The following is a 16,981-nucleotide window of genomic DNA, read 5'->3' on the forward strand; positions in this document are numbered from 1 at the left end:
ATAGAACATGATCATATCTTATCTCAACTAATCCTACCCATTCACCGCAAGAATATGGAGCACGATCGATTCCCTGGTGAGGGGGGATACCTTCAAGAGACAGAACATTGGTTATCACTCTGCTATCATTCTCTGGCATTGACAAAATGCGATTTATTTATCTTTTCCAGCATTACATTTCATTTTATTAATATTTTTTTTATCACTTTGAACTATTGTTCTTCAGATCCAACACTAATTTGGGCGTCGAAGTGCTAACATTTTATTTTACAGGTTCTCTTTCTTAAAAATTTTCGCTCCGTTTGTCCAGTCTTGCTATCAAGACCCAAAGTTTTGGGCTGGTGCTGAAATCGAGGCATCAATTGGCGCCATCTGTGGGAAATTGAGTTAAAAACGTGAAATACCATGGAAACCCCTAGTAATACCGCAATAAGCAAAAGACTATGGAGACACCCGATAGCACTCAGCCTCTCTAGGTCGTTGCAGGAACCTCCCTAACGCCAGTAGGAGGGTCCGCCACCTCTATTCCAGCTTCTATGATGCCTCTTAGGGATCATTAGTCGATCCCCCAAGACGCAGTATTGACTTTGACACCACATCAGGGGAACTCTCCCCAGCCTTGAAATACTCTCTTGGTTATTAAGTATTTTTCATTCGAATCCTAACCATGAAATTTTTCTAGATGCACACATAAGCAACAGAGCAGAAATACTTAATAACCAAGAGAGCTCTCCAGATGCACTTAAGAGAAAAAATACTTCTGATCGATCGCAAGCTAATAATAATTTAAGAAAATTACTAAACTCAAGCTGAACTAGAAGCAAAGGAGAGCAGACACTTACATTACAGTGAATATATATATATATATATATATATTGAGAGAGAGAGAGAATGGGGGGTAGGAGATAGGCTAATCTGATTGGTTATAAAGATAATAGTAAGAAAACAAAAGGTTACTCAAAGCTCCTAAAATGCACTTGGTGTCACTGTCACTGATCAATGTCAAGATATCACAACATGAGTTTCCATTAGCTTCAAGCAGTACTCTCACTCTAAATTGTCTTAGACCATCCCCATGGTGTAACCAACAAACATTAGTATATTTGCTAGTAACGGACACATATAGACAACAAAGCCAAAATTAATTAGAACCAAAGTCCTATATTTGCGTTTCTTGGCCTTACTTGGCCCCTCAGGGACATCAGGAACACCAATCTCGACTTCTTGGATTTTCACATTTTCATACAAAATTTATTACAACAAATCTCAAACCAAACACATTTTCATATATTACGTCTTTTCGTCAGAAAACATATCAAAACATATACTAGTTCTTATCTTTTCTACAAAATCCTATTGAAATCAATTTTGACAATTTAATACTGTAATTTTAAGAAATTGATTATTTAAGGACAATTTGATGCTACAAGTAAAAGAATTGAAGTTTAAGGATAATTCTAATAGAAATTCATAAGTTGATTATTATTTTTTAATTAGCGTGTCACATGCACTTTTCTGACAAAATGTCCTTAGATTACCAATTTGTTAATTCCACTATAAAATTACTAAAATTGATTTTGACTGGACTGAAATTCTCGCCACATATACTTATAAAACTAAAATTACAATTTTTCCTATCAAATTTTTACTTAATTCATTTCAGCAATACACAATCAAATGAGACGCCAATCCAACCATTATAACTGGAACAAAAACATTACAGTTTTAGTTTAATTAATTCACTATATAAAAAAGGTTGAATGTGTGTTGTTCTGAATCAGATCGGTCCTCATCACTGTTACGCTACAGCTTGCTCAACTGTTGCCTTTAGATTCACCGTCCTTTCATCTCGGCTTGGTCGACGCTGCACCAAATCAAACCCATATGTTAATGATAATCAGTGACAGAATTTGGAGAGAGGGAGAGAGAGGTGTTCTTATCAAACGATTAATTACTATTCACAGTCAGTGTTGGGATCAATGGTGAATCCAAGAGAAACTCCGCAGAAGCCAGGCAAGGTGGCGATGGCGGTGGCGTGATGGTTGTACGCCGCAATCAGATCCATCAAGCACCGGCACACGTCGCGGCGGTTGTCGCCGGAATCCGCTAGGTTGTTCAGGCTCGTCATCGCGGCGCAGCAGGGGGATCCAGGGATGGGGTCGGGCGAGCCGTATGTAACGAAGCTGGAGCAGGAGGAGACCAGTTCCGTCACGGTGGCGCAGTCGGCGGCGGAAACCACCAGGTACCGCGAAAAGAAAATCGCCGCCGCTCCGATTGCAAAAGCTGCGGCCGGGTAGCTAATTCTTACCATTTCGCGAGATTTCTACAGTTAAGTTTTAATTTCTATTCTACTTTAAAACGTATCGGTTGGGCAGACACAGTAGAGGAGAAATTGCCTGATAATATAGGGGTTTTGGGATTGGTTTGGTGCAAAACGTCCGTCGTGTGCAAATTTCATCAAATTTCCATGAGTTTTGAACTCAATCACAACACTGCGGCCATGCATGGTGGTTTAGAAGTTACATTTTCAGTAAATTCGAGTTTGGTCAAATTTGAACTAATTAAATCATATTATTATTGTATAATTTAAAAAAAAATGACTAATCACATGTCAACTCTATCATCGTTGCTATATGATTGACTTGTGTAAAAATTTCCCAAAATTTTAACTCATTAGTTGAAAGAAATGAGTTTAAATTGTATTAGAAAGTGCAATTTTATAATATTAAATTAAATACAGACAATAAACTCGTCGCTTTATACTATTATCTTATGGATAGACGATAGACATCGAACTTATAGTATTTAAAGAGCGTTTGAGTGAGTTTATAAGCTTAATGTTCATAACATATTAGAAGATGTTTCGAAATATTTAAAATATTGGAAAGTGTTTGGTAAATATTTGAGAACGCCTAATAACATGTAAAATGCGTTACAAAAACTAATTAAGATAGAATTAATTGGCTAAGCTTATTTTGAATATTTTAAAAGACGTCAAATATTATTTTAAAAATAAATTCTAAACTATTTCAATAAATAAGAAGATGGATCTTATAGATGTTAGTAATAAAAGTCTACAATTAATTTAGAAAAATCCATTAAGATTTTAAAAATAAATTAGGAACTCTTTATTTTTATTTTTTATTTTGTAGCAACTTATAAGAGTTTGTAAGTTTTTTCTCTTAATAGTTTACTAAATTATTTATAATATTTTTACGAGCTCTTAAGTATTTGTAAAGTAGTTTAAAGAGTTTATGATATACCCAAACGCTGGAAGGCTTTGTTTTTCATGTTCAAGAAGGAAATTGAACGTTGAATGACAGGCAGGGTGTCGTGGTGTAGTTGGTTATCACGTCAGTCTAACACACTGAAGGTCTCCGGTTCGAGTCCGGGCGACGCCATGCGCTTGTTGTGCTAATTGTTCTCAGTTAGCTGGTTGCTTTCTTTTGTCTGGTTTTTAGGTCCATGAACATGATGACTGCTACTTACTACAACTACTCGGTCAGAGTCGGTGCATTTTTATAGCATCGCTCAGTTTGCACAAAGATTCATTTCATATTTGACACCATGAAATTAGGCATTTGCTTCTCTTCATATTCTTCTGCATTTGTTTCTTTTGTATTTGATTGTTTGATGGTGTGAATGTCAAATTTATCAATTGATCTTTCTGTACCTGAGCAATGCTATAAATTACATTTTGATTCAAGAAACATAGGACCTTAACCTTGAGTGACATGATAACCAACTACACCACGACACCCCCTCTCTTGCTTCCCACCAGGTTTGGAATGTATAGGATCTGGTCATTCAACTCCTTAAAGAGAAGGGTGGAAAGAAATGTGAAGGAGGGAGGGAGGGAGGCAGGCAGCAGAGGATGACGTGATGAGCATCCAAAGATGGAGTGTTGTTTCTTATGCCAAAATTTTCAACAAAGTGGAAATCACATGCACCAATATATATAAAGATGAGGAAGATTTGATTTGTGATTCAACCCCAACACGTCAATATGCATAATTCAACATTTGAATGCCTTCCCATCAAACTGAAATGATTCTTTTTGTTTCCTATTATTAGTCTCATCATCATCATCATCATTGTTATTGTTGTTGTTGTTGTTCTTATTATGATTTAATTATTTTCTTAACTTAGTCAAAAGTGAGATAATTAATTATTGGGATTTGAGTGTGACATCCGCCTGCTGCTTTATTTGGGACTTCATTACAAATACTGTAAGAAATCAAGAATCTCATTTCTCCTTTGCTTACAAAATACCAGACACTGTCCACTACAAGTTAGAACTAACAACTTCAAAATGTTTAGTGTGTTAATGGAACTATGGTGATTAAGTTGCACTATTCTTAATGAAGTTGGATGATGCTCAATATGTCAACGAAGCTTCAGTGATCAAGTTGGACAATTCTTAATATGTTAGTAAAGCTACAGCGATTAAGTTGGACAATGTCTAAATATATTCTGACAAGATAAATTTTCCATTGCGGTTAGATTTTCTTGGGGATAATAAATCTATACACCTTGATGTAGGTCTATTTATGCATTTCACCCTTATGTTTTTAAAAAATTACACATACATCCACAAAAAACGTCGACATCATTTCAACAAAAAATTACACAGTTACCACCTAAAAACATCAACTACATTACACAAACTACCCCTATTTTTTTATTGCCAATGGTAGTTTTTGTAGTTACACAAAAGACATAAATAATGTACGTAGATAATTCATAAATTTGGGGTTGTAAGCCAAAAAGGAAAAAAGAAAAACGGAAAGAAAGCATGCATCACAAGCAAACAAATAACTATCAATTACTGCAGCCAAAACCTCATATTAATGTCTAATCTAAGCTGGTACGTACAAAGACAAATATGATAAAAAAGGTTGCATGAACAAAGTTGATTATTAAGGTTGAGATTATCTCTGATACTGGACAGAAAATACAACTACGGAAAGCTACTCAATTTATTGTCAAGCATTTTAGACACACAATTGATTGACAACAAACGGGACAACACACTAACAAGAAAGCTAACTACAAATTTCTCCATGCTCATTGAAGTCGTTAGTTCTTACAATGGCTCCAGCAACAATGTCTTCTTCCCGAGGCTTGATCTACTCATATATGTGAAGCTTCTCGATTGACTATGATATTTTGGATAATGACAAATTCGTCCCTAGAGCCTATAGCCGTGGACAGAGCTGAAACTGACAGCTGCATCTCGTTTAGGTGTCCCTTGCCTCTTTACATGACCAGCGCATACATTCTTGTTGCTCCGGGGATTAGTTGCAGACCCCGTTTCTGAAATAGCATCCGATTCCCAGAAACTGCGACTAAGTTTGGCGCTCAACCCGAGCTCCTCAAACTGCATTCTCTGCTTAGGGGCACTGTGAGATCTAACTTTAGCCCGGGACGATTCTGTATTCGCCATGTAATTTGGGTGACCAAGATAATCACCAAACAAGCTTCTACAACACTCACTCCTTGCAGGAGTAAACGGCCCTCTTACGTTGCTGGTCGGTCTAGAGGAAGCAGAATGGACTCTTGGGCTGTTTTCGGCAGTCCCTGCTGCAACATGATCTCCCTCTGGAGGAAACTTTGGTGATATCACAGACAAAACTTCCTCAGAAGATATACTAGGATTTGGTTTTTGAAGTTTTGAGGAAAGTCTCGACACTGGGCTGATTTTCGAATATTCCTGTCCCATGCCATTCCATGCTGAGAAATATTGGGAACTGGGAACCATTCTGTCATTTCGGCTGGTGTTCTGGTTAGGCTTCCATGTGTCGATTTCAAGTATCTTGTCGGTTCTCTCATCATCACCATGTCCTCTTTCAAGGGAGGTATCAAGGTTGCTCCACGCGCATTGTTCCATCCAATGGTTTAACCATCTGGTAGCAATCTGTGTACTTTCCTTGTTGACAATACTTGATCTTGGATGATTTTGCTGCATTTTCACGAACACACAAGACATTATCAATAAAGATATTTCAGTCTCGTGGGACTGAGTCAGAAGAGAATTGGGTTTGAAGGGTGCATAACATGAAAATCGAATAAATGTTGTATCGACTAATATTGTCCATGACGGAAACTCAAGTAAGGTACCTTAAGAAGAGATCCCACATGTTTGGCACTATTTGACCTCTCTTCATACTTTCTGAAATTTGTGACACCCTGCAGGCAAGCATACACAAGTCTAGAATATAAACAAAAGCACAATGTTGACTTATTCGACCTATGCATTAATTAAGGGAAAGAAAAGTACACGCACTGGATGACTAGAGTTAGAGAAGTTGATTTTGGAATTTGAGGAGTCGGACGTGTAAGATCGATGTGCAGAGGCTCGAGCCTGGATTCGAGCCATTGCTTGCATGCGACGGAGCATATTGGCGCTTTGCTTTCTGACAATGTGGCCTCTCACCAGGGCTTGAAGCTTAACCAGTCCCTTAAGGGCCTTCAATGCCCTCCTAGCCTATATAAAACACAGCATGAGTTTTAGATTAATAAGTCTGACTTTGCAGCCAGTATCCTCATCAAAATCTCACAACAGGCAACATCAGATTTTCAATTTAATGATCTCAAAAAATATAAAATGGATTCTTAAGGACTACTCATTAAGCAGCACTAACTATTCAGAACTAGTGGTCACCGAAAGTGATGGGCCATTAGGCTGCTAATTACAAACCAAGTACCCCACCACTAAGTAAAAATTTGAATGTCTTCCAAATAGCAGAAGCAAGTTTTCTTTACTAGGGTTGAGAATTTTGTCACTAGAATAATGTAGGCCGTTGGTTGCTAGCATATGACCCGGAGAAGCAAGGAGAAAAAAGAGTTTGTACCAAAAGGGCTTAGTTCTTTCGCAATATCAAAACGGTAAATAAACCACAAGTCAAGCTCAAACTTGTTTACGCCAGTGGGATTACCCAAAATACCCTTCCAAGAAATTTGGGATCTTCAAGGTATGTAAGAGTCAGTGAACTTTCCCCTACAAGGAACTCAATCTTCCCACTAACCTAATTCAAGAAGACCCTACTCTGCCTATGGAATAAAAAGACTTCCACAAACTTTACCACTAAGAAAGCATATGAAAAGTTCATATCGGAATTTCCTTTACAATCCATATCGGAATTTCCTTTACAACCCATAAAACATAAATTACTTTATACTCCTCTGTTTAAGGACAAGGGAATGAATTGTCTCAGTGATTGTGAGGTGTCACAGCCACTAGCTTGGTGGAGTTGAGTCCCACTTCAAGTCTACCCAGTCCCTTCACATGACCTTTGAACATCAACCATTACTTTCCCAAAAATCAATTATTTATTTATGCAGATCAAAGTTTCACTGCCATCTTGTAATAAGGACATGTGTTGTCCGCATATGTGATCACAACTGGTGATATATGAATTACTATCCCCACACACTGAAGTAAATAGATGTAGAAGACAAAGACTTGACAATAAAATCCAAGAAAGAAAAGTTGGGATCTAATCCTAAAGGATAATACATCCTAATCTCTTAGGTTGCCAAACTTTCTGTCATGGTCCAAAAACTTCATTAATGCTTCTTGCTTTCTCACAGTTTGATAGTAAAGATTCAAAACATCATATTCACATTCTAATGAAAATTAAACAATAATGTGAAGCAAAAAGAAACTCTCTCTCTCTCTCTCTCTATATATATATATAATTTGACAAGAATGAATGTGAAAAAAGAATCAGTTTTTGTGGTTGATTTTTCATACTGAATTGTTGATGTAATCAAGCCAAGAGACTGCATGAACAAAAAAAAAAAAAAAAGAAGAAGAAGAAAACCAGCTCAGATCATATGGTGAATTAAGGAAAAAAGATAAACTACAAGAAGCAATTTTCCGAAATAAAACTAAAAGTTCACTAACCAAATAAGCACGGAATGCCGACTGAATCTTGACGGCAGCCAATACTAGTCTCCGATCACCGCTGACGTACGGAGCAGTCCTCCCACTGCCACCACCACTGGTCAACCTAACCACCTCAGCCGCGGCGTGGGCGGCGGCCAGAGCCGCCTCGGCCACCGCGGCAGTGGCGGCCGCCACTGCTATCGCATGCTTGTTAGCGTCCAGTCCCTCAAGGTAGGGGCTGGCCAAAGGCTCTTCGACATGATTCTTAACCTTATCAGCAGAATTGGAGAAAGCCCACTTGCTCTTCTTGCCCTTATCCTTGGCCGGCGAGGAATCCGGCGACTTCTTGGAGCTTAAAAGTGAACGGAACCACCTGGTGGCCTTACCCATTTATCATTAACAGGGAGTGTAGAGGAGGTTTTAGCATTTTGATGGCATTTGACGGGGGAGCTGAGAGGCAGAGTGTAGTAGCAGTAGTAGTTAATGGGGGAGGGGGAGGTTTAAAGGAAGAGGAGGGAGGAAGGGGAGAGTGAGAGTGACGCGCTGTCGTGATGTTCTGGTGGTTGGGAGATGGGACCCCGGAGTTTTAAAGTAGGCGACAATTGACAGGTAACACTCTCTCTTTGCTCCAATTTCCATTCCAATATCTTTTTCATTTTCTCAACCCAACAAAAATAAAAAAAATATATTTTTTTATACCTTTTTAAATTGATTATAATAATAATATTGTAATTAATATTATAAAATTAATTTTCTGAATTTATACTTGAGACTTTAAAACTCTTTATGGTGATTGCTGGGCAGAGATTTTGAATTAATTTTGTCGTCTACATATAATTATTTATGATTTCTTATTTTGTTATTTTTTATGAAATTGTTAATATATTTGATAGAATAAGTAGATTGTCTATATGCTTATATAGTGATTTATATTTCAATGAAATTATTGATATATTTGATAACGTTTAAAATAATTTAATATATTATGCTCTAATTGATTGTTTTTATTTTTTATTTTTTTTAAAAAAAAAAGAAAGAAAGAAAGAGGGAATATCATAATGTAATATTGATATATAACATGTAATTCTAAAAATTTCATTAAACTATTCTGGGTCTATTTCCGAAGCACTGACAACATACAGATTCCACTCCCCTTCAACACGAAGCCAAACTCGTTTTTCCCAGTTGCGACTGCTGATATCTTGGTCCCTTCAAAGTACCATTATTTGGCAGTTTGTACAGTTTTTGTGCATGTGACTCTATACTATGCTTGTAAATCAAATTAAATTTAATTAAATAAACTTATATTTATTATAATATAATATAATAAGTATAATATAATATATTATATTTATTATATAAATTAACTTATATTTAATCAAATTGAATTTGAATTAGAATTCCAACTTGTAAACTTGGTATTTATTATGCCACTTCTGTAGGGACGTGTAGGATAGAAGGATTTGTTAGTCGCATAATATGTTTTGTTAAGACCTAACTAAATTGATGTAGCAAATCCATGAAACATCATAATACCCCGTGTTTGTTTTCATTTGAAAAATTCGATAATAGTCCAGTGAAATAATTGACAAAAACATAAAAGTAGAAACAATTTCTCCACTCACCAAACAAACGCAACAATAAATTTGCATCAAACTTGATAATTGAGTAGACTGTCAAGAATAAACTTTTACTTCAAGTATTAAATGATAATCATAAACATCTACCGGTCATTATTAAGAGGAGGAACTAATTGTTCATTATTAGCATCAAGAAGTACGATTTCAGACAATAAGTTCAATACTGCACCTGATGCACTGATATTGACACATATCCTTTAAAAAAAAAGAAAATAGAATCTGTTCAATCTATGCAAGGCAACGAATGCAGCATGAACAAGCCGATATTCACCCGGGCATTTAACGTCAATCGAAAAATTAGATGCAAATTTACTTACTACCTGTGTTTTGGTCCCCACTTATGTAAATGAGAGATGCATAACAGAGCAGACAGTGATGGAAACCAAACAGTCATCAACTAGCAAGCTCCATCCCCGCAATAGGGAAAAAAAGCAAATCTTCCTCCCTTGATTCTTATCTCCATCTTGTACAAGATCAGTCCTTCGACACAATAAAAGATCTCTCTCTCTCTCTGCAACATTTAATGAGTTTAACATGAGAGGATAAGGTTGAAATAGGACCAATACTGCATTCCGGCTTGACTTTATTCCCGGATCCAAACTATTGTGCATAACTCATAATACCCAAAATTGTATCTAGTTTGGGTCGGGTGTGAGACTAAATCCAAGCAGATAATAGACTTAACAAGCATACATATAAACTGGTCCAAAGGCAGAACATTTTTCACTATCAAATAAGAAGCGAGATTAAAAGAGTCATTAAATGGGGAAAAAAAGAAAAAATTGAAAGAGCTGACATAAATCGGAGATAATCCAAATACTTGCATGTATTTACAAGGAGAAAAGTTTTGAAACATTTTGGTGCTTCATATTCACTTCTATAGTTTCAAACCATAGAACTGCTAAGTCTACTGTTCCAGATCACCTCAGCGCTTTTGAGAGAACTTTGGCGTACTACATCTTTCAAATTTTGTGTTCCCATGGGAGATAAACAACTGCCCACTCTTGCTGAGCCTTCAATGTGACAGGAATCACAAATGGACATGGGTGCCCCTTAGATGATTCTCTGAGGTGCCATATTGACTTGCAGCTATCGCAAACAATGCATAAAAGTAATCCACCCCTAGCACCATCGTTGTATACGCTTACAATCATGTGATGCATAGCAGAAGGAACCAGCAGTAGCCCGAGAACCATATTGCTCAAGCGCATTGTTAAAATAACTCAATCTAGCTTACCTAGTGTTACCATTGAACATTTGCTAGAGGATGGAGCGCAAGAAAATGCCTCCAGACAATTCCCTTCTGTCAAATATAATTCTCACGTAGTGTTCCTAATTCTGCAACATCCCAAACGGAGCAATCAGTCTTACTAAAATATTAAAGCAATTTGGTGGCGGATTGCATAAGGACAAAAGACAGATGACCTCCCTCACTTTGGTTAGTGGAAGACACATCTCATAATGCAAAAGGCTATACTTCCACCCAATCCCGCCCATATAGAATAAGTCTTAAAATATGGATGGAAGAATAAGAATAAGCCGGGGAAAAACAAAGAAAAAATCAGAAGGTAACACATAGCAACCAGAGAATTAACAACCATTTCCCACTCTCAAGAAGACTGCAAAACCAACCTTGTCAATACTGAATTCCATTCTATGACTGTCGTCTGCAATACACCAGTTTCATATGCCTCACTAGGTAAAACTGGGTAAATCTTGAATGTCACTTTTTTCATTTTTGTATTGTATATCCAACATGGCTGAAACTCCTGCCACAGCATTTAAATACATTGAACGTTGGACCCTGCTTAGGAGAGATCTCTCAATTTATGTTCTAAACACCTGCAGCTCTGTATCTGTGATTATAATGCATGAATGATGAAGAATGTGTGTGTTGGCTGTCATCCATCACCTGCACGTGCATAATGAGAGAGCAACTTTATTTAGTCAGAAAAATGTTCCCTTTAGAAACAAATGTAATGCCTAATTTATTAATCCCTACCAAATTATACATTACCTGCTTCATCTGGGTACCATTTGACATCGGATCCTGGAACTGGTTACGAATCAAAGAGTCCTGTGAAGTACAAGAGCAGTGCTTAGACAACATAAAGCATTTATGTAGTGAATGCAAAACATTGTGATGGTCGCTGGAAAGAACTTACCTGTAGGAATTGAGCATGGCTAGGAGAATGATGTTGGTTAGAGTAGAAGTTCGGTGACTCATACATGTTAGGATTAGATTGTTGGTTAATGGCTAAATTAGAAGTTTGATACATGCTTTGAACCATGTGATTTGCTTCAACGGTGTATAAGCCCTTCCATAGAAATACAATATATGGTCAACACTCTCGTAAAATAGATAGTATACAGAAAACAGTTACATGGGAAATCTTAAAATTTCACCAATCTAACCTGTGTAAGTGGACTCAATGAAGGCGTCGGACTAGGGGATGAAATGTACGTAGAAGGGCCACATGCAACAGATAGAACTGTCTCAGGTGGAGATGGACGAACAGCCAGACCACCACTTACACCAGGGATTGGATCATCACAATGATTCAGTTGATCTTTATTAGGTACCATATTCTCTGTTTCAGTAGTTCCTTTCAACACATCAACACCCTGACCCTCAAAATCATTTCTATCAAGATCAGCATCAGCTAGTTCGTTATCAGAAGCACAAGTGCCTTTAGCTTCCTCGAAGGTGTTAAAATGCAAGATTCTTTCAACCCCTTGCATGACCTCATTGAGTTGTCTTGCAGCAAATTCAAAGGCCGTATCAGATTCAGCAGCTCTAGCAGATATCTTAATTATATTACGACACAGATCTTTGTAACGAGTGGCAACTATCTTTCTGTTGTCATCCTCTGGATAACTGTCACTTTCTCCAACAGGTAAAATCCTTGCATCTTTTGTCCATCTCCTCAAGATGTAATAAGATGGAACAACCTTTATATTCTGATGATCAAGCACTTTTAAGGCATGGCTGCACAAGAAACCCACATGCTCAAACTTCATACAGTTGCAAGAGACAGTTCCATCCAGAGAATTATATATGACCAAAAATTCTCTAGATTTTCCATATGTTTTAACTTTGAAATCAAATCTTGAATCTCGCTCACCACACTTGTTCACGACAACATTTAAACACTTCTCATATTCTCTCTGAAATACTTTAAATGCCATTGGTGTATAAGTCTCACTGGGATACTTTAATAAAACTGCATTAGCCATCAAAACTGGAGCTTGTCTTCCCATGTCAAGTGTAGACTCTAGTTCTCTGTACCTTTGTTCATTGACCACACTCTCAAAATGCTTGAAAAACTGAAGCATATCAATGTCAGGGCCTAAGTAGCTTCTGAGTCTATCAGACATCAGCTCAACTAGATGCGTGCCATTTCTTTCGATGAAGAAGGTATTTCTACCATATGCTACAGCCCATTTTTCTTTTTCCCTAAACATCCATCTCAACCATGCATTATGACGCAGGCCATGTTTCTCCAACATAGAATCCCATGCCTGAATAAAATCTTCTTCCTGCTCATGACCAAAGATGCAATTCCTAAAATCACCGGTGAAAGATTCATATTCATTTACCACATGGCGAAGATGTTTAAGAGCAATCAGATACATCTGCCAGGCACATATACAGTGACTTGTTTCCGGTAATACTGCATGAATAGCTTGAACAACTGTTGCATCCTGATCTGACAGAATGAATTTAGGTTTCTTACCAGACATTGCTTCAACAAAAGTTCGCACTAGCCATTTGAAGGAATTAACACTGTCATCATATAAAAAAGCAGCACCAAAAGTCACCGCCTGTCTGTGGTTATTAAGTCCGACAAACTGCACAAAAGGTCGAGAATTTGCATTCCTTGCGCATGATGTATCTAGACAAACAACATCACCAAAATGGCCATATTCCACAATCATATTGTCATCTGCCCAAAATATGTTGCTTACCTTATCATCAATATCAAGTTGTACTGAGTAAAAGAATGAAGGATTTTCAAAATGTTGCCTCTGGAAATAATACATAAGACGTGCTGCATCTCCTTCCTTCATATCTCTTGTCCTTCCAGAGCTCAAGAAAACTTCATCACTTACTTGAAGGTCATCAAAATTATCCGGAGGGCAAAATCGTATACCTAACAACTGAAAAGATAGATTTGAATGAATCTCTTTGTTCTTCATGGAGTCAGTTTCAGAAAACTCAGTAGAGTTCCCTTTACCAAATAATGGTGATTCCAGTAACTTCTGAGCTTTAGTCAGGTTTACATCCTCATGATTGTGCTCTGCTTCAAACTGTGTGACAAGATATTTTCCATGAGGTTGACGAGTTACTACCATGTGTGCTAAACAACCTGTTCTCGTTTCCTTGCGATGCTTCTTCACATTAACATCTCTCTTGTCTTTCTTCCGATGACCTTGTCTAGAACAGGTAAACTTTCTGGACATCACCCGACCATGGACCTTACTCCTGTTGACCCAATCCTTTCTTACACTGAACCCTACCAACTCAGCATACTTATTGTAAAATCTGTATGCTTGCTCATCTGATTCAAACTCTGTACCAATTTTGAGCACTTCATGTTTTGACGAACAACTGGAATGAACCCCTTTAGGATTGGATGATTTCGGGCTACGACACTCATGCTCCACATTCAAGTCCAAATTATTTGACATTCTGACGTCCATATGCTCGTCATGAGTTACGAGAACGTCACCCTCGTCTACATCCATGACCTTTCACACGACTGCAAAAACAAGATAGCGATAATTATTTGAATAAAAATCCAGATATGGTTACAAATGTGAGAACGAAGAATCAAATTCTTGGAGTCATATGTCAAACACAAGCGTGACTTCCTTAAATATCGTTTCCTATAATTTTTTTACGAACATGTTAGGTGGCACTCGTAGCAAGAGAAAGAACCAATTAACCCCAAACACAATCATATTCTTCTCTCAAAAAATTGAGTTCTAATGGGAAAAATCTTCTATCAAAGAACAAAGGCCCAACAAGATAACATCTTCTTCTCTCAAATTATTCTCTGTGAAGCCGACAAATTCATCCCCACTAAACATCAATAGCCATCTAGAGTTTAATTGGGGGAAAAAAACACATAGGGCAAATACTATTGCTGGATGATTGACGCCATCCGCGTAAAGGTTGACGATTTGGAACCACCGAACTTACTGGTGGGAGCCTGGCAATTGAATTATAGCTCGGAAGTGTACCTAATGCATAAAGCAGCTAGACTATTGCAGTGAAGAAGCAAAGGCGGAATTCACAACTTACTCGGTGTTAGATAAGCCTCAATAATAGTGGTCATCGTCGATACCGAACCTCCTGCAAGGGACGCCGGAGCCTGCCGATAAAACAAATTGCGCAGTGGTATAGTTTTGGATGTGTAAGATAGATGAGTAGAGAAGACGGCGATCAGGGTAGCGTCAGGTTGGATGCATCGTGCTGCGGTGGCGGGAGCCGGAGAAAGGCGTGAAGAGCAAATCAGTAGAATTTTCTTTTTTCTTTTTCTTTTACTTTTTTGGCAAAAAAGGGATAGGGTAGCTGTGTTTTCCGATTCGGATTATTCAAGTGCGTCCGGTCTCATAAAACCCACCCGTGTTAAATTTTTGGGTGGGTGGGTTTGAAATTCCGCGGGTACGATTCGGACCCGCTCTCTGACTCCTTTACGGGCGTGATTTTGAGGGCAAAATACTTCTTCATGTCCAATTTTTCAATATAACTTCAAATTAGTTCTAACATTTTAATTAACTTTAATTTGGTCCCTCCTAATTTTCCAACACCAAGCCGGTGTTTGCAAAAAAAGTGGTTTTTAGTTTATAACTTAATTTTCGTTGAGAAAGAGTTATTGCAAAGATAATTTTTTGCTTTTCAGTATCTAAACTTAAGTTTTAAAAGAAAGTTAGAAGCTAAAAGCATCAAACCCTACCCAATATTTAAAATTCAACCCAACTTCATCCGTAGCACGGTCCGAATCCAAAAAAAATAAGCTGGATAAAAGAAAAAACTCGTAGGTGTCAACAAATTATTTATTTTTTTAAGAACTGCTCGGTCCAACTGTTCGATTAATAAACTGCTCGGTCCAACTGTTCGATTAATAAACTGCTCGAACAGATGTTAGGCACAAGCGGTTTGAACGATTTGTCTTATTATGACTTGACTTTTTTTTTTTAATATTTTTCTAAAGGGGATTTGTAGATTGACTTTTATTATTCAGTAAATTATATTTTGTCATCCGAACTATATCTATTTTTATACTTTGGCATCTGAACTTCTTTTTGTATCAATTGCCATCTAAACTTTGTGAAATTTACACTTTAACATATATGATATTTTTTTTTTTTGGCTGATTTTGCACTAAAATATCACATGTACACTACATGTGATTTTTTTTGACAAATTTTGTAGAAAAATAGTTATAAAAGGCAAAGTACTTTAGATACCAAAGTGTAAAAACGAGTAAGTTTGAATAACAAAATGTAATATATCCTTTATTATTTAAACTTCGAATATTTATTTTGTGCAATATTGCTTGTATTTAATCTTTATTAATTTGTTTTTAGATTTTACTTTTATCATATGATATATCATATTGAAATATTAATATTAAAGAAAAAAGAGTGAAATGCAAAAAAGATAGATTTTGAACTATATTAATATTATTTATTATTTAAAATTAATTTTAATATATTAATAATTATTTATGACATAAATATGTTTCACTGGTCCCACCACAGATTATCGAGTTCAGATGAATTTCAATTCGATCCAACATGAATCGAGTTCGAACAGTTTAATAATTTCAATGATATTTTATTATTTCTTTAACTAATTAAATCGAACACAACCTTAACTAGAAAGCTCATCGAACTACAAATTATATTGAGTTTAATTAGATCGAATTACATAAATTACCTTATCATTTACAAAATTATTAATACGTTTCTTGAAATGGTGATTGTAAATTACATCGAAGCCCCTTTCAAGGGTTGGGCTGTATTTATAAGTTTATAAATGCAATCATATATTTGTGTAATTAGATCAAATTTCAAGAGATGTCGTTGTAAATTTTATTCTATTTCTTTATACTCACTACAAGAAATATAACATTACTCATAGATAATTGCTATGGTTAAAAATTAATAATCGTAGTAAAAAGTCAACGATCATGCCCACCAACAATTGTTGGTCGTAATTTTTGGGGCTGTGGTTAATACATTTGTCATGACTAAAAATCATATCAAAAAATTCGGCATGGCTCATAATCATAGCAAAAATAATTTTCATGGTAAATACGTTAAATTTTTGTATCGATTTTTATTTCATTGTGGTCAATAATAATTATTTACCATGAGTTTAATCCATACCTAATAAAATAGTAGGCAATAGTAATTTTTTTTACTATCAATATATTAT

The 16,981-nt window shown here is 36.5% G+C and overlaps 3 protein-coding genes and 1 non-coding gene across 6 annotated transcripts; 1 reads left to right on the forward strand and 3 right to left on the reverse strand.

The window, feature by feature from the left end:
* Positions 1 to 1,601: 1,601 nt before the first annotated feature.
* On the reverse strand, positions 1,602 to 2,652 carry LOC105179267 (putative non-specific lipid-transfer protein 14). The gene is made up of 2 exons (XM_011102884.3): positions 1,956 to 2,652; positions 1,602 to 1,864 (listed from the first exon to the last, which is right to left on the reverse strand). Exons 1-2 carry the CDS (start codon positions 2,309 to 2,311, stop codon positions 1,834 to 1,836), a joined length of 387 nt encoding a protein of 128 aa, XP_011101186.1. The 5' UTR covers positions 2,312 to 2,652; the 3' UTR covers positions 1,602 to 1,833.
* Positions 2,653 to 3,327: 675 nt separating this feature from the next.
* Positions 3,328 to 3,401, forward strand: TRNAV-AAC (transfer RNA valine (anticodon AAC)). The gene has a single exon. It is a non-coding gene; the product is annotated as a tRNA-Val (tRNA).
* A 1,485-nt stretch (positions 3,402 to 4,886) lies between these two features.
* On the reverse strand, positions 4,887 to 8,648 carry LOC105179265 (protein IQ-DOMAIN 24). 2 transcript variants are annotated; one of them, XM_088882549.1, is made up of 4 exons: positions 7,910 to 8,648; positions 6,281 to 6,487; positions 6,121 to 6,189; positions 4,887 to 5,962 (listed from the first exon to the last, which is right to left on the reverse strand). In XM_088882549.1, the coding sequence occupies exons 1-4, from the start codon at positions 8,279 to 8,281 to the stop codon at positions 5,192 to 5,194; spliced, it is 1,419 nt and encodes a 472-aa protein (XP_088738675.1). In that variant the 5' UTR covers positions 8,282 to 8,648; the 3' UTR covers positions 4,887 to 5,191. The 2 variants fall into 2 exon arrangements, with proteins under 2 accessions (XP_088738675.1, XP_088738676.1); XM_088882550.1 differs by having other exon boundaries at positions 6,287 to 6,487; positions 7,910 to 8,638.
* A 1,646-nt stretch (positions 8,649 to 10,294) lies between these two features.
* Positions 10,295 to 15,142, reverse strand: LOC105179264 (protein FAR1-RELATED SEQUENCE 5). 2 transcript variants are annotated; one of them, XM_011102882.3, is made up of 7 exons: positions 14,840 to 15,142; positions 11,947 to 14,294; positions 11,697 to 11,849; positions 11,549 to 11,608; positions 11,164 to 11,443; positions 10,769 to 10,869; positions 10,295 to 10,653 (listed from the first exon to the last, which is right to left on the reverse strand). In XM_011102882.3, exons 2-5 carry the CDS (start codon positions 14,278 to 14,280, stop codon positions 11,366 to 11,368), a joined length of 2,625 nt encoding a protein of 874 aa, XP_011101184.1. In that variant the 5' UTR covers positions 14,281 to 14,294; positions 14,840 to 15,142; the 3' UTR covers positions 10,295 to 10,653; positions 10,769 to 10,869; positions 11,164 to 11,365. The 2 variants fall into 2 exon arrangements, with proteins under 2 accessions (XP_011101184.1, XP_011101183.1); XM_011102881.3 differs by having other exon boundaries at positions 10,295 to 10,869.
* Between the last annotated feature and the right edge of the window lie 1,839 nt (positions 15,143 to 16,981).

Source organism: Sesamum indicum, linkage group LG7 (assembly GCF_026168435.1).
Source record: "Sesamum indicum cultivar Baizhima isolate 11 linkage group LG7, ASM2616843v1, whole genome shotgun sequence".
NCBI lineage: Eukaryota > Viridiplantae > Streptophyta > Magnoliopsida > Lamiales > Pedaliaceae > Sesamum > Sesamum indicum.